Source organism: Falco rusticolus, chromosome 2 (assembly GCF_015220075.1).
Source record: "Falco rusticolus isolate bFalRus1 chromosome 2, bFalRus1.pri, whole genome shotgun sequence".
NCBI lineage: Eukaryota > Metazoa > Chordata > Aves > Falconiformes > Falconidae > Falco > Falco rusticolus.
Window position 1 is genome coordinate 104,492,488 of NC_051188.1, and position 18,515 is coordinate 104,511,002.

Sequence of the window (18,515 nt, forward strand, 5' to 3'; positions counted from 1 at the left end):
AAAGCACAGGATAGGATCCTTTACTAATTTTGGAATTTATGGTTACACTTAGGGATCAATTTACACTTGTAACCTGTAACACATGTTACATGAATCACTATTACTAGATTTTTAATATTATCAGGACATTTATAAACTTTTTTCCCCCCTCAATAGAATAAATTTTTAAAAGCTTTTTTCAGCACTCCTTCAATTTTCTTACAGAAAATTTTTAAGTGACTGAAGTTATACCTAGCATGTGTAAGACACAACGGAGTTATGATGGGCACTAATTTACCTATCTCAAATGAAAATATCTCTCTAGTCTTTTTTCTCTTTCATTCGATTATAAAGCTAACATGCAAATATGTACTTATGTCAGACAGTCCTTTTTAAAACAGGTGTCAGTATGTAGTAGTCGATTATGTGTATTTAATTCTCTTTACTGAACTCCTGCATATTTCCTGGGCAGGAGTCTCACCAGCTTCAAAAGGTGAAATGTGATAGAACCCAATGGAAACAATCTATTTTTGGAAATTGTATTTCCAGAAATTGTAATTGTGGTCTGAGAATGACATATTTTGTCTGTTCTTGATGGGATGAAGTTATGACTAAAATTGTAACAGTTTGCAGGGAACTTCTATCCAGCAGGAAAAAAGGAAAAAAAAAAAAAAAAAGCAATAGGATTTAAGACAAAACAACTCAAACGCTGATATTTAACATCTCTGCTCATATGGTAATTTTAAGACAGCTATCCCTAACATGTTTCCATTAACTATCAAACAAATAGACAAATAAAAACAATCCCAGCAGACTGGAAGAGGATACATGGTAAAGAAGGAATGTCAGGGAAAGTGAAAGGAAAGGGAAAAGAAGATTAGATCTTCAGAACTATACGTCTCAGCAAAAACATCCTGTCATCAGAATGACTCAGTTTTTAGCTTGAACTTTCACTAGAGAAAAGAAGAAAAAACAGGCAACCCCAATGTATTTGCTTTTGGCTTCCCTTTGTACTTCTGCACAAACTCTTCCCACAACCGTTGAGAAACAACTTCATTTGCTTTGCACCAAATATTTCAGTTTTAATCAGAAGTCTTTCCACCTTCTGAACCTTAAATATATAAAATTATTTTGAATGTAATGTACCAGAATTACCAATGATCAGTAAGTAAATGTTGTTATGTACTTCTGTGTTTCACAGATCACTTCTTTCCTCTCTGAAATTGCATGGGACATTACCCAGAATACAAAACAGTTCTGTTGTGCAACAACAACTTATCCATCTTTCACGAAAAAAGGTCACTTATAAAGCATTTAATACATTTTAGCCATTTTGCAATGCATTCTAACGTCTAGGCCTGGAAAAATACTCGGTAACATGAGAAGGTGAAACAATTCTTTGCCAGAAGTAGCAGGTTCTTTGCTGCTCACAACTAACTGCAGGACTGTGAAATGCAGCACATTACTGAAGTGCTTCAATATTCAAAGAGTTACTGCAATAACAACAAAATGAAATATTATTTCTTCTTTTCAAAAGTCAAATTTTGTTTTTCTCATCATTCTTTCTGGGAAAAGATCTGTTTTTCTTTGGTTTTGTTCTTGTATGTATGTAGGATGGAACTAAAGCGTGAACCTAAAAGAGGAAAAGCCAAATCTGTACTGGCAAGTCTCTCACATTTCACACTTACAGCAAAGTGGCACAATCCAGTCACATTTAGAGTGAAAACAATTTTTTCATTAATGTCAGTTGAGATCAGGATGTCTATTCCATTTATGGAACTGCCCAGACAGTGAAGAAAACTTAAAGAAATAAATCAACAAGACCACTGGGGGTGGGGATTGGAGAGGGGGGGGGGGGGAAGAGAAAAATAAGCAGGTTTTTTTTCAGGAAGACTGGAATTATTTTGTTCTATTTTACATTAACCACCTTTTTTTCAAAAAACAAAGCAAACCAAAACATCTTGCCATTTAGACCACACTGTAAATACCAGCAGTGAAAAAATGCTATATAAATTTCAGTGTTGCTAGTAGAAAAAGATACCTAAACACTAGATTTCATAGAGATATTCCAACTCAAGTTTATTTCAAGTTATTACCCATTATACCCCCAATATTCCATAAATTAAAAACTACATTTCATATATCAAGCTTTGTTACAAGATTTTAATTATTTTAAAATCTGCATTCTGTTCAGATATAATTTTTGAAGCATTTTACCAAAAAAACCCTATATTATAACAAACAGCAAGCTAAAACTAAAGATGTTTTCTAAAATATACTTATGTTGCTTTCACAGATTTTTATGTTAAGTATGTTTCACATATAATTTCTTCCCTATCTGAAATTTCCTGGGCTACAGATTGGATATGGAAATACCATGTCCCCAGAACAACGCATCTCCAAATTCATGGACTGATAATCTAGGGAAATGTATTTTAACACTTCCTTTTCAAATTTACTCAGCTTTCATCTTTTCCATAAGTTGGTAGCGAGAGGATTTCTGCTTCATTTCCAGGCCTTCACCGTCAAACTCTTCACCACAGAATCCCAGTCTTGCAACACTAACCAGAACACTGTGCTTTCAAAATAGTTTCTTTTACACTTTATAGTTTTTAAAACTATGTGCATGTGACTTGAGTCATAACTGCGGCTATGGTCAGCTAGTTTTGAACCTGGTATATAAAAGAACATACTCTACTACAGTCTGACAGAAATGTTACCCATTTCATTTCTACTTCCTGTTATTTACATCTTTCTCAGGAGTGAATTAGCCAATATTGTATCAATCAGCTTAGCGGCCAGGCACAGTAGAGAATGGAAGAAATATTTTCAAGACACATACCATTGTCTTCTCTAATTCCTTCTCTTCAAAATGAAATACATCTCTACAACATTAACTTTATGTGTAGATGTAAGTGACCACTATGTTCAACTATTTAATCATTTTATTCTTGTGGTTGCAAGGTCAACCCTTCATTTTATAGTAATAGTTCTAGTGGTGGTTCATTTTTCTTGCCTCCACATACCAGAAGAAACCATTCTGTAGGCAAGTATCATCCACATGGGCAGAAACGACTCATTTATGTCCAAAATGGCCCAAGAGGGAATTTATATCTTGTTCTTAAATATGAGATTTATGTTTCATACTAGATTTAATTTTCTCCTCCTCTTGAGAGGATTTGATCTCATACCATCTACCTGTGAGAAAGTGGTCTTCATTACTTTGTTTTAAGGTTGGGGTGCTCTCAACCTCTCAAAATGTTTTTCTGCTCTCTCTCTCCTCCCTCTTTAGATGGACAGAGGCAAGGAAACAGTACTGAATGAAGTTCTTGTTCACAGAAGAGGTGACCTTAGTTCAAATCTTTGTCCTGAATCAGAGCATGTATGGGTCACCTGCAGCATGGATAACACTCTATCTAGAGGGCAATGAGTAAAAAGATAGCTAATATCTTTCTTCTTTAATTAAAACTTTGTCACTGTCCTTGCAAAAGGGAATCCAGGATTTCGCACAGTTGTACCATAGCTTACATTTTTGAGTGAAGTACATATAAGCATTGGAATACATCATATTTGCAGAAGTATAAACAATATCAACTCTTGCTCTATAATAAAGAAGATATTTGAAAAGCAACATACTCATATACTATTTGCAGAAGAGAAACATCATACATGGAGAATTCTTCCACTCTCAAAATAAATCAGCAAAGCTACACCACCAGCCCCTATATTCCTCCTGAGAATATATTTCTACTGTAAACCCTAAATACAAGTGTAAAGAGCAAAGACTAATAATATTAATTTAATTATTAATATAATAATTCTCTATAGTCTCCTCTCCCTACAACTGTCACAAAACCTTTAAAATTTTAAGCCTTGAAAGTATGCATTCTGTGGTGTGTCAGCTTTCCTATAATATTCCTATTTCTATGTTCTTTAGCTGTGGTTTATCCAGCTTTGGAGACCTTGTATACTTCTTACTATGTGTTTGTATAGATCTTAGATCTTTCTGTAGATTCTGTAGGCACTATTGTAATACAAGTAAATAAACAGTAAATTTCTAACTTTTAATAGTTTCTACATACAAACACTATCATGATAACTTTTTATACTAAGCTTTGATTATCCTCCTAAGCCAATATTATTGCTTACTTTTTTGGAAAAAGAATACATGGTGGAAATACAGCTAAGTAGCTTTTAGTGACCTACAGACTGCTCCATTGCTCCTTTTTCCCCATTTTCTTTTCTGAATCAAATTCATTCATAGGTTTTCCTTTTCTCCAAAGAGTACTACGATTTTTCTTTCTTTCAGATTTTTAATATTGCTCTAAAAGCCTTCCTGGGCCAAATTTAATACATTCAGCTTTTTATATTAAAACATATTTATTCCTATAAATCAAGCAGAAAACAGCTCTTAATTGATACCACTCTACATGAGCAGCCACGTCAGAATCAGTTAGCAACTCCTGCTCCCAACTCTGTGAACTGAAGTCTAGAGGTAAAGAGAGTGTTAGCATTCTTGTCTAGAGTCATAATAAACATATGAAGAAGCAAATTTGTGGATATAAACCACCAATAGGTGATGTGAAGTCAGACTATAGCTGCAATCTGACATTTTAGGTTAAAGTAGGCTCCCTCTCATCTCAACTGAATGTAAATATCAGATAGAAATGCAAGGTGTTCAGAATGTAGGTTCATAACCACGTACATAAATAGCAGCAGAAGAAAATGTCACTGAGGATTTAAAATACTATCAGATGTGCTGTTGGAACTGTGCATAACCAGGACTCAAGGTAACACAGCACCACAATGCACAGAGAGGAAAGCAATTTGTTGGGGGAGCTTCACAGTACATAGAACATGTACTGTTATATTCTATCACAATACGTAGGATAATCACCCATTTCCTTGCCACTGTCTGTATACTATCTACAATAATATAAAAATTCTGTTTCAAAGTTTGCTGCTTGACTATAAGGATTAAATAACACTTGTGTCAGAATCTGATCTTTGTCCTGAAATTAATGGAAAATTCAACTTACATAATAACTTTTGTAAACTGAGGTTTGCCAAGAAGGACCAGTCAAGGACAAAGCATCTAAACTCAGAACCTAATAAGCCTGATGGAAGCAGTTTAATTGAAAAACAACATTAAACAGAAAGCTTAGATTAAAAATTCCCTTTATGAACTGTGTCCTTTCCAGACAATATATGAAGAGAGATTTATTTTTCAACAGGTCAACCCTGAATTTATGAGGGAGGTTGAGCTAAACGTTCCATATTGTCTTAAACCATTCATATTCCATCTTAGGGTTGTATTATAAACCAATAAAATATATAATGCCACTTTTCAGATAACTTGTTATGTATTTTACTCCTCATAAAAATAAAATGTTAAAAATCTATACATAATACTGTTAATCTTAGTAAAATACATGATGCTTTTTGGACAGTTAAAATATGTAAATGCAATGAAGGCAAATAACTATGAAAAATCAAGTGTGGATTTTTAACAAATGACAAAACACTGAAAAACAAAGGGTGAACTGAAGTACTATATATTATAATCTGAAACTCATTTGTTGCAGTGATTATTTTGTGAATGATTAAAAACAATAATCCAGGTTTTACATAAATATATACTGATATTATGAAATGCAATTAATTGTACTTACACAGTATAGATTTTTTTTCAAGTATTAAACAAATACATTTGTAGGAAAACAATACTAAACAGACATGACAACTATATTAACTAGTTTAATCAGGATACTTATAGAAGCTGATATATTTTAAAATAGACTATGATAATAAAGTAAGAAGTCAATTCAATAACTTTTACTCCTTACCATTCACAATAACAATTATATCCCGAAAGTCAATTTCTCCTCTTGCTTCCACTCTTCCTTCACATCTGTATACTCCTTCATCACTTTTATTGATGTTAAGAATTTGGAGATTATTGTTTGCTAATACTGCAAATCGATCTAGAAAGGCAAGTAAGAGATCAAGTACTGTTAGTAAACCAAGACATGAGGAATGCTAACTTAATGAGTTATATTTATGTACTGTCTCCGTACAATCAGAATGCTCATTGGCAAAACATTTCTCAGTTTAAAAGTAAAATCTCAGCTGATAAATTTGGTTTTTTCCTACTCCAAAATATATTGCTGTTTCCTAAAATTCAGTATGGATTTTTCATCCATAACTTCCTACTTACTTTGAGGAGTCATTGAATGTAAGTTAAATTTATGAATTGTTGCAAAATGAGTGGAATATTCATTAACACCTACACAGAATATCAAACAGATTAAAGAAATGGAAAAAAGATAAATCAAGCAATTTATAACAGAATAAGTCAGAATATGTGTCTTCCCTCTCTCATCTAAATTAACCAACTGTCTTTGTGCCCATTTTGCAGCTTATGCTTAATCTTTTCTCAGCTTCCTTGCCTTCTTTCCTTCCTCCTGTTTCTTTGCTCATTCACTATTACTCAGTTTTGAGTAATATAATAATAACAATGAGGGTATTTCTCATTATTGCACTCTGATTTGATTGGTAATAAATCAAATTATTTTTTCATGAAGCAAGTTTTCCCTGTGAAGGTAATTAGGGAATGATCTCTCTCCCTGCCCTCATTTTGACCCATGAGGCTTCCATTGTATTTTCCCTCCTCTGTCCAGTTGAGGTGGAGGAGTGGAGAGTGGCTTTGGTGGGCACCTGGCATCCAGCCAGAGTCAACCCACCACACCTGTTGCGAAGGGTAAGTGAGAGAGTGGCTGGGTGGGTGCCTGGAAACTGGCCAAGGTCAATCCACCATAACTAGTCAATATTAATGGAGTCTTTGGAGAAGAATTACTTCCTGCAATTCACCACACTTAGTTTTTTAAGAACCTGTGTACATGTTATTCAGCGGTCTTTCTTGTTCTATTTGCGCTAGTGTCATCCTTTCAGTATTGAAGGATGATGAGATTTACTAGTTTTCAGTTTTAACTAGCAACCAAGTGTCATTTTTTCACTTTGCTTTCCATTTTGATTCTGCTAGATTTTTAAAGTGTGCTAGATTTCTCATGACACAACACTGATATTGAAAAACAGTGATAAACAACACTTGGTAGAAAAGCTTTTATGTAGTCATAAAGTTAAGAGTCTATTCATAGAAGATATATATGCACATACATATTTACTAACAAAACAGCTTTTTATGCCTTGTCAGTTCTGTTTTGTTACCAAGAACTCTTTCAGAAAATTAAGAACGAAATGAAAAAAGAAAATGTAATTATGCTTCACCTGACAGAGTTTTAAAGGAAATCAATAACCTCAGCACTTTTACGCTAATTGTGTCTAGTTTATTAAAGTCATGCTTGAACATTAATTCCATTTCACACACTACCACATACAAATTATATAATATTTTTCTTTCCTGTGCCTACACAATTCCCAGAGAGCTATGCTTCAATATGTTTTGGAAAGGTGATATGTAGCCCCTCTTTAAGCATTGGTAACCTTTCTTTTTTGTGGTATTTTTTTGTTGTTAACATAAATATTTAATGTGTGAGGTGAACGAGAGGACTGGAGATCACCTTTATTGCTTTAAAATGCTGAAAAAGTAAGTTTCATTTAGTAACAGGAAACAAAAACTGTAGATGTTGAATGGCTATCTTTTAAACTTTTTAAGAATAACATAATGAATACAGCAGAGAGATTCTCATAAGTAGGTATAGCAGAAGAAAAAGATTTTGGGTCTTTTTCTGCCACTAATACTGTCTACATAGAGACAAAATTAATGTGCCTTGTATTTTAAGGCAACTTAAAAAATGAAATATGAATTGAATGTGTGACTTTAGAAACCATTGCTCTCCATGTTTTATCCTTTGGTAGGTTTGTGAAAGAACAGTTCACACTGCTGTAAAAATGCTACTAAGTATACGATTATATTCTTCTCATTCAACAGGAATCAATTGTGCGTAGACCAGCTAGGTCAACAAATGCACTGCAATCTTGACAGACACAGGTTAGATCTGGGTGGACTCATATATACTATGGAACACTCAGGAGGTTCAGAGCAGTGGAATAAACTAGTAATACAACATGATTCACAGGAAAGCTATGCAGACATAAAGTTCACTGTCCTGTGGATACCCTAATAAAAACTGTGTCCTATACTAAACAGATTACAGTTGGTGGATGTGGACAATGACGGGGTACTACACTCCTCCTGTTGGTCACTCTGTTTCTGGACTCAACTCATTCAACTTCAAATGCCTAATTTAGCACAGCTGCACCATCTTCCCCTTCAGTCAAATCAAATGTTAAGCGGTATGGAGGGCAAGAGGGATTGCCTATATTTTTTCAGTGCTTCATAATCAGAGCTTGAGGAAAAAAAATGTAATAGTATTACATAATTAAGAGCATGAAATAACAGAATATATCAAAGCATACAGAAAACATGAAGGATGCACCAGTCCCCAATATTTTCTATCCAGTTTTACACAAGATACTATTTTCTACATGAATTATAGTTACATAACACACATATGCTATATTTATAGAAAACTGCTAATCTGATAGCGGAATTCTCACATACCTTAATGATTTGAGCAGCAACACAATAAAACATGCATATTTATACAGATAGTAGGCAATATATATATGTAGCATATTTGTACTAACTGGGGCAGTTATCCTACTTCTAAAGTCAACACCAACCATAAACTAATATAAAAATGTCTGTACACACAATTTCTACATTTGCTTTAAGCAATGTAGAATGAGTTGCATTTAATGTCCTTTGAAGCCCTAGTATTGTGTAATTGCAAATTATTGCAAATAATTGCAAATAACTGCAAATAAATTGCAAAGCAAAACACTCACAACTCCACATAAGATCTGATGAATGAAAACAAGCCCATTCACTTTCAGAGCTAGCAAAATGTCCCTAAGTCTCTTACAATGGAATTATGAGTCATAACAATTCAGCTGTAGATAACAAAAAAGAAAACCTTAGAACATTTCAAGGAAATGATGCTTTATATATTGCCCTATTAAATCTTAAGGAATGCAAGACCAGAAAGACTTTTGGAGGTCACTGTTCACCTAGGATTGTTGTGTTCTTTTCTTTTAGCAAGGAATGATGGACAGCCACTCCCACAGTTTCTTTCTTACTTTCTTCATAGAACTGAAAAGAGCATATAAATCCTAGGATGATCTACCAGTAGAGCAGATAAGGTTTTGGGAACATTCAAAATTAATTCATAATGGTGATAGGCTATTTCACCTATGGCTATTTCAGCTACGGGCCTACTACACAGGAAAAATCTTTTAAATCTTCACTTCTGATTTTGAGCACAGGCGTTCTGGGAGAAGAAATCAATCTTATGTTCAAATGGAACATACAAACATAGATACTAGCAACTGTCAAGAATTTGCAAAGCTGAAATAGTCAAAAGTCTGTGCTGCAAAAATCCTACTAGTTGTAACATATACAACAGAATGGGCAAGAATATAACAGAAAAGCCATGAAATTAAAGTAATGCCATTATCTCATGTCTTCCTACTATGCCAGTGCTAAATGCTTAAAATTGAAGCTGCTTTCTCATAATCCTAAAAAACCTGCAACATACAATTCAGTTTGCATATGAAATTATTCAGTATTTTAGCTTACTATGAACTAAAACCCAACAAGAATATTAGTTACTTCTTTTTTAATAGGCACCATATAAAATATGACAGACAAATCTGATGCTACTTAATTTTAAATTATGTGAATAGGTTATAGGAACTGATCCTTTATTGGAAATTTTTAAGCTGGAAATTTAATAAAAAATAGAGTCTTTTTATTTCACAAGGCATGAGAAAAGATTCTTAACTGTAAGACTTTGGGTATTATCTTTTTCCACCTGCATTATAAACCCATATAGACATAACCAAAACTCAGAAAGATCACAATGTCCTATTTTTACATGATTGAAAAGGTCACTTCCTCCCAAGCATAACTGAGATCTTATTTGGGTACTGCTCTAGATCAGAACATAAGGAAAGTATATTGTTTAAATTAAAACCGGTTTCTGTTTTCATACCTTGTCACATTTCAAGCATTTTGAGAGAAAATGGTGAAAAAGACAAATTTACACATTGAAATTTAACATCTCAGAGTGTTACAAAATTATTTTGAGAAAGAAATAAAATGTTGCATTATTTCCATTGCTAACCCTACATCAGCCAGATTGTTTGGAAAAACAAATAAAATGCCAATTAAAAAAAAAAAAAAGAAAGAGAGAGTTCCTGAGGCAGTTTTTCTTTTTCAAGCTCTGAGCTGCATCCTGGAAAAAGACTTTTTGCTAAATAGCCAAATTTTGTTTTGTCTTCAGAGTTCTTATTTGTCAAAATCTTCTGTGTATTACCTGCACTCATTATTTATTTACATGTATCAAAATTTCAACTAATTTTTTCTAAGGGTAGAAGTTTGCTGTATCTTCTTTATGTCTAGATGACAGAAAGGATAGGAAATACTAAATAAGAAAGTTTATTTAAATTTTCCTTTCAAAATGGAGAGGAGTTTGAGTCCAGAAACATCAAACAAGCTTATTTTTTCCACACCAACTGCTCCATATTTATGTGATGTCGTAAGAGACTAAATATAACTTTTCATTTTCACTTTAAATAAAAAATAATATCTAATTTCAAAAGAACAATAATTTTAAGTGCATACACTGCAACCTTAACTTTTAGTACACGCAGAGATAAAGACTGATGAGAAGGTGGATCAGCTGGTTCATCAACAATGTTAGTTTCGTTTCCAGAGAAAACATGGAAAGTCTTGTTTTCCATAAAGGCAAAGACAACTATTGAGACAGCACTGAAAAAATGGTTCACAGTATTTGAGGGTGTAAATCAAATAAATTCTATATGCCTAATTAATTGTCTCTCTACAGGCTTAAAACTTGCATAGGGGGAAGATGAGATCCATCTTCGCCTGACTTTATCAGTCTAGCTTTTAGGGTATCTAGCCTAAGCAGATCACCTATATCTCTGTTGCTTGTAACTCAAAGGGTAACTTACACTCATACAAATAAACTCTCACAATAGTGCAAAAAATCTATTGACCTGGAATTCTCTGAGCTACTGTGCAAGTATACCAAAGTCAATGAAGTGTTTGGTCAGTGTCATAGCTTTGCATGCACATTGAAGTTTGTCTGTGTATGTTATAAAAATGTATTAAACTCCTACATACATGGCAGTCCAGGAAGAGTTCCTGTGAAGGAGCTCCCAGCAATCTTTTGTCACTTTGACCCTCATGTTACATCTAGACAGAATTCCCAATTAGAAAAAATGATACATGAAGGAAACCATTGCATATGGATTCTCTATAGACTACAGAACCTGGTTAAATTCTACTAAGGTGATGGGCTAATCAAAATCCTCCACTATAAATGTGATTAGTCTTCTTTTACAATATATTTTAATATTAATTAGAATGTATAACTTAAAGAGTTACCAAAATACTAACTGTCAGCAATAGTTGTGACTTCCTCATTCCTATACAACCAGCTGACAATGGGAGCAGGTGAACTAGTAACGCGGCAAACAACTTCTGCATCTTCTCCCTGTCTGAACTCTTGTGGAGATATTATGTCTCGGAAAGTGAGCTTTTCTGAAAAGGAAGAAAACAGAATACAGTAAGAGTTACCAGTTCACTTAGCATTAAAATTATATGTGACACCAATTTAGGTAAACTGACTATTAAGCCTTCTCATTGTGACAATACAGAATTATTTATATAATATAATTTTCCCAGGTAAGACTCAAATGGTCTTGGACCATTTACAATCATTTTGCATTATGAAAATCTTTGCTTTATTTATATAAATTAGGCATGTTTTAGAAATACATTTTTCAGTGTTTTCAGTCTTCCAGAGCCCAGTTTTGAAACTCTATTTGTTTAGAGGTTTATATATTCAGGTTAATAGTACATTTTCTGTCTTGTGTGTTTTATACCTCATGATCTTATTATTGAATTAAAACCTCATTTTTTTATTCCATCAAAATCATCCAGATTATTTGGGAAAGTCTAATTAAAAAGGTGGAATTTTAGCTTCACTGACTATGAAAAACATAAGCTATGTAAAACACAAACTCTTAAAAGCCAATGGGAAACTATATGGAAAAAATGTAGTATTATCAAGTCATAAGCATTTGTAGTATTTTTCTTGAAGAAATAACCAAGATTATCTTTTTAGGACTGATGAAGCTTTTAATTTTACCAACCACAAATAACCAAACGGGATACTTAATTTTGTTAGTGGGTTGAATAAGTTCAGTATTACTATAATTTAGTGTTAGAAGTCCAAAGTGGCATTAATCCATGATCTCATGAAAGATCTAATGCAGAAACAAATTGCCTGACAAAATCTTGCACACAAAAGAAACAAATTGACCTATGGTCAGACCTATGGATCAAAGACTGCCAATTACATTTCAGAAGGCACTTTGGAGAACATAAGTCGGAGATGTAAGTCCATCTCCACCTTTTTGTATTGATATGAGTGAGGCTCAAATAATCCACAATTACCAAAGCAGAGGGAGCACACTTTTATTACATATATGTCTTGTGTAGTTTCACAAAGTATTTGTGTGAAATATTTGAAGTATTCGACCATATGTAAGTCAGAAGAAAAACTCTCACAGACATCAGTGACTACTGAACTAGACCCTAGAAATACAGTGTATCTGCCTTTTTCCTTACAATACATCACAAATATGAATAATTAAGCTTTTATATGTCAGTTCCCACAAACCTTCACATTTCCTGTGTAGGTCTTCAGAATTACCTAACCTCAGAATTCTTAAAATTACCACATGTGAATACTTCAAAAGATTTCAGCCTTGCTCAACAGTTTGCTAATGAAGTGACTGGTATTGTGAAGCATACAAATGGCACAAAATTTGAAATCCTTTGAACTGCCAGCTTTCGAGCCATCGTGTAATCACTTTTGACTGCTATGACTATTTTAATGTTTGTTTTATCAATAGATTTTTTAAAAAATTATATGTCTTTTGTTATCTGAGTAACCTGTATCTTTCAGAAGTAATGCTTTATGATTCTTTTCTGTATTTTCTGTCTCACTGCATATCCTTAGTGCTCAGTATATCCATAATTTTTTAATGAATGTTAAAAAAAACCCTACTCCCCAATGAAATTAGAGAATAACTCAGCTCAAAGTCTGCTGGCATATGTCTCACACTTTCATCAACAAAGGCCTTGCCTTATATCTTCTCTGTGTAGTTGTTTAATGTATTGTTCTTAGGCATTTTTGATTGGTCTAAGGAATATAGTACAAAGTTAAGCTATTTAAATAAATTTTAAACCAAACCAACCAAACAGCCAACCAAAAAAAAATGTCTTGAGGAATCTCTTACTACAACAGAATGTATTTACTTTTCAAATGTACTCCTCAATTAGTTTGTAATTTACATGCATCTTTGTTGCTTATCACAGTAAGCTTCAATGTTTTATGGCAAATTCCATTATACGGCCAAAATCAGGAAAAGGCTGACAAAAAAATAACTAATTCCACCTTTTTAATTACATATATTGCACTTCCTGCACTTATATTTATGCACATACTTGAAATACATTGTAGGTATATTTATAATAAGAATTACATTGGCATAACTTTTTTCTCATATTTTGTCTTTTCCCTGAGAGGCACAGAGTGCACCCTCAGAATATGGCATTCTGAGATACAAAGAAAAAGTGATCTACAATATTACAAAGTGGCTATCCACTTCCTTAAGTCTTCATCATCATGACTATTAATGAAACTGTGGAAGATGCAATTATTTGTAACATAAGTTTCAGAGCCTGGGAAGATATTTTGATAGGCTTTACTTTCTCAATAGCAGTAGCTCTTAAAACATAAGTCTTTATTTTTTTAATTTATAATATTTTACTTACGATAAATTTCCAAAACAACAGTAGCTTCTTGAGTTTGTCCTTTAGCATCTGTTGCTTGACACCGATATATACCAGCATCTTCTATATCTGCATTATAAATGGTTAGACGTGATCGAACACCTTCTTTCTGAACAACCACTCTCTGACTAGAAACAATCTTCTCTCCTTGTGGATTGTACCAATCTATGCTGTCAGGTTCACCAATGGCTACAAACAAAACCAAAAAACAATCCAATATTAGAAGGTCAGGCAGACATTAAGCAACATATATACTTCACCAATACACAAAACACAATGTCAGAGAATTGCTAAATTATGAGTGTTGTGAGAAAGTCTGTAGAAAGACAAGCGAGACAAAACTGCATGCAGACGTATGATTGCTGAGACAGGATAAATAGCAGCTCAAGGGTTCAAGAGGGAAAAAAAACCAACACCACAGAAAGATATAAAGTGTTAAAGGAAAGAAACAGGCTGTACAGCAGTCACTGGATGAACAGGTAAAGTCATAAGTCAGTTGTGTTGTCAGTGTAGTCATGCCATGTGTCATTGTCATTAGAAGATGGCAACTCAGCAACATCAAGGATCCACATCAGAGAGCTGCAAATGCATACTCCTCTTCTCCTGACTGATATCTCACCCACCAGAAAAGACTCTTTGGATGTCTCGTTAGATTGGAAAGTATACTAAAGCTAAGCCTAGTAGCTTATTTAGCTCCTTAGTTTAGACAAGTGAAAATATTTTAACTAAAGAAGCATCCTAACAGATATAAATTACCTGTACTGATATAGACAATTCAAATTGAGTGATTCAGAGCCTGAAATGAATAGTTACTAGACTGGAAACATGAAGACATTGAAGAACTACTATTTATCACGTTTCTCACAAGTCAATGTGAATATACAAATACATGCAAATTTAAATTAATATTGAGAAACAATGATTTCAGTTTCAAATCACATAGAAGGTTCAAAATATAACAAAAAATATGTATGTACAAGTAAAATGAGTAAATACCTGTGCATGTGAAGAACTTGGATTCACCGACACTGAGCTCAACTTTGCTAAGTGAAATTGTAACTTGAAGTAGAGCTGAAAGATATAAAGTACATTGTCAGTAAATGTTGGCATTTATGATTTTAAATTTTATATATTCAGTTTTTGTATTTTCTCATTCTATACTATAGAGCCTATTAAACAAATCTGAGAAGTTTCAGCTAAGCAGTGTATCTTTTGAGCGGGAGTATATAGAGGGAGGTAGAGAAATAATCAAAATAATGAAAAGATGTTGCATGAAGGGTAACAGCCTCACATCCTAAAACCGAGGATAAAATTAATGAAAAAGAGATAGAAACACACATGAACATGAACCCAAAACCTAAATGAGAACAAGGTGATGCGGAACACTTGACATAGACTGACCAAGAATAAATCATGCCTGACCAATTCCACTGTCTTCTAGGATAAAATGACTAGTCTTGTGGGTGAGGAAAACACAGTTGGTGGCAATTACCTTGACTTTACCAAGGCTTTTAACAGTGCCTCCCACAATATTCTTATATTGAAGTGTATTGGGTATAAATGGCAAGCTTTTGGTAGCAGGGATGATTGCAGGGGTGACTACTGTGGGAGGGAGATCAGAGGTTGTGCTGTGACAGACACAGTCAGTTCTAGCCAGCTTCACAATGAACCCACTGCAGGACACAGCTGAGGCAATTGGAGGAGTTTGTGGCACCTCTTAGAACACCAAGAGAGAGGAACAAGAAGGCCAGCATGACAGGAAGTACTCCATGGCACAGCTGGTGACACCCCTGAAGGTACTGTGGCTGTGCATAAGCCCATGCTAGAGCAAGTACACCCTTAAAAGGACTGTGGCCTGTGGATAACCCACAATGGAACAGTGGAAATCAGTTAGAAGGAGCAGTGGAAGAAAAGAGTAAGGAAGAAGGAATGGCAGAAAGAAAGCACTAGGTATGTCCTCACCCCAACCTCTTGCTTCACCCGTCACCTCACTGAAAGGATGGAGTGTAACCTGCACTGAGGGCGAGTGGAGACTAAGAATGAGGAAAGAGGCATCTGGAACCTCACAAAGGGGAAGAAAGGTGTTTTCCGTAAGTGTTTAAGTATTTGTCATCTTCGTTTTCCAATACTCAAGTCAGTAATTAAATGTTTATGGTAATGGTTAATAAATAAAGTTAAATTCCCCAACTACAGTCTGTTTTGCAGACAACAGTAACTTCACAGGGATTTTCCTGTCTATATCTTGACCCCTGAGTTTTCTCACTCCCAATCTTCCTATTTCCATCCCTCTCTTGCTGGAGGTGGGAGAAGAGAGGAAGCAGCTGTGTGCGTGTTTGACCCAACCCACCACATCAAGTTAGGGTGTTACAGTCTGGATGAATGGACAACTAGGCTGGTAAAGGGTGGTAGTAGTAGTAAAGACTATTAGGGCTCTGTCTTGGGATTTGTCCTATTTAACATCCTTATCAATGATGTGAAGGAGGTCATTGACCTAGATAGACTGGAAGACTTTATCAACAGGAATGCCGTAATATTCAGTAAAGCTGAATGTTAAGTTCTGCAGCTGGGAGGTAATAACTTGTTGGGAGTCATATAACCAGTCAGGAGAGGCTGGGGAGAGCTAGGCTTACTCAGTCTACAGAAGAAAGAGCTGCAGGGGAACCTAGCAGCCACCCATGTGTATCTATGGGGAATTCATCAAGAAGATGGAGCCAGGCTTTTCACAGTGGTGTATGGCAGTATGGTGTATTTACGCCTACATGAAAGAAAAGCTGAAATGAGAGGTTCAGGCTGAGCATAAGGAAAAAAAAAATATTCATGATGTGGACAGTCAGACAGTGGAGCAGATTGTCCAGAAAGATTATGCATTCAGTTTTTAAGAGCTCACTGGATAAAGCCTTGAACAATCTGTTCTGTCTTTGTAACTGACTATGCTTTGAGCAGGTTAGACTAGACACCAAAAGGAAAACAAAAAAAAGGCAAAGAAAATTGGATTATTTCAGTAGCAGTTTGCGAAACTAAATTTAACAGAATTGGGTATTTTCTAAAAAAAAAAAAAAAAACAACCCCAAAACCAAAACAAACAAAACATCAACAGGAAAAAAACCCCAACAAAACCAACTACAGATAAATTAAAGATCTGAACAGTAAATAACATTCTTAATGAGATGTCCCGAACTGTGGATACTATTACTGAGGACATCATCATGACTGAACTTACTTTTTGTTTTAATTTTTATTATTGTTTTATACCCTGCCTCCCATAAGACAATAGTCAAGAAGAAAAAAACCAAAAAGCTCCCAAGAACATATCCTACTTCAGGTAAAAGTAAATATCTGTGTGCAGTTTGCTAATATCCAAACTTTTCAGTTGATAAAGACCATCAGGAAGATGGCATGAGTGCCTAGAGATCAGGAAGAAACTGAGTGGATTGTAAAAATGTTGAATCTAGAACCAGAGGAGGTACTAGGATCATTCTCATTGCAATAGCAAGGAACACAGTGAAGACTACTTTAGGACACATGCAGAACACTGACAGAGAAAGAAACTAATGTGCTTGTTATCATCTATGGTCTTTACATCCATGGTACCAGAAGCAAAGGGCAAGCTTAAGAGTAGAAAAGGAAATGAGTTTCAGACAAAGTTTTATTTTTGTTTTCATAAGCATTAAGGAGTAATTAGTCACCCAGGAGGCTACTCAAAGCCTCATTTCTTTATTTACCTGTCAGGGTAAGTTTCACTTTAACCTCAAGACATGTAAGTGCTGGTTGGTAACAACAAATTCAGAGGTTGGGGAATTTCAAGAGATTAGAGCCCAGGCATTTATTTCAAATCACTGACTCACTTTTTAGCTCCTATGCCACCATGTGACTGGTACTATATTTTTTATAGAGTATGTAGTCTTGCATAGTTGCTTCAGAAATATATACATTCACATTTCAGCAGTATTGCTTCAAGAACAATTTCATTGCTTAGTTCCAATAACTGTAATAACTGATGTTGAACTATGTAAATACAACAGATTCAGTAATAAATGTTAGAAAGAATGTAAGGAACTGCATGATGAGAGGTAAAAAGCAAAGTTAGAGAATATTTTTCCTTCATCAATGAAATCTACATTTGAGACTGTAACACAGTTTTGGCAAAGGGCAGAACTCTATTTAAAATTCTTAGCACAAGTGCAATTATAAACCATGGAGACATGCTAGCTACATCTCTGAAACCAAAAGGAAATCATATTTTCTACATATGGCAATTTAATATAAATGAAATAGAAAAATAGAAGACCATCTGTCCAATTTTTCCAGGCTCATAATTTTCCTAGCTCCGTTTCATGTAAATAAAAAAATACTGCTTCATGCAAACCGGAATGAAAAATATTGCCCAAGTGATTAGTCTAGCAATCTGTGCTTGTAGGTAGTCAGCAAATAGTGTCATACTGCTCTAGGAGAAGATCAATTAATCACTTACTGAAAGTAAAATATTGGAAAGAGACAACACATCCAGAAAGTTTTATTCCACATTTATTTAAAGAACTATATAGGCACATTAGGTTATTATAAA

General features: G+C 34.4%; 1 protein-coding gene across 1 annotated transcript in view; it reads right to left on the reverse strand.

Moving 5' to 3' along the window:
- NCAM2 (neural cell adhesion molecule 2) overlaps nucleotides 1-18,515 on the reverse strand; it is a 306,656-nt gene that overhangs the window by 132,014 nt on the left and 156,127 nt on the right. Inside the window, exons 2-5 of the mRNA XM_037378231.1 lie at nucleotides 14,948-15,022; nucleotides 13,934-14,140; nucleotides 11,486-11,629; nucleotides 5,826-5,963 (exon numbers count right to left, since the gene is read on the reverse strand). Of these exons, the coding sequence (XP_037234128.1) occupies nucleotides 5,826-5,963; nucleotides 11,486-11,629; nucleotides 13,934-14,140; nucleotides 14,948-15,022 (564 nt within the window). The remainder of the gene's footprint in view (nucleotides 1-5,825; nucleotides 5,964-11,485; nucleotides 11,630-13,933; nucleotides 14,141-14,947; nucleotides 15,023-18,515) is intronic.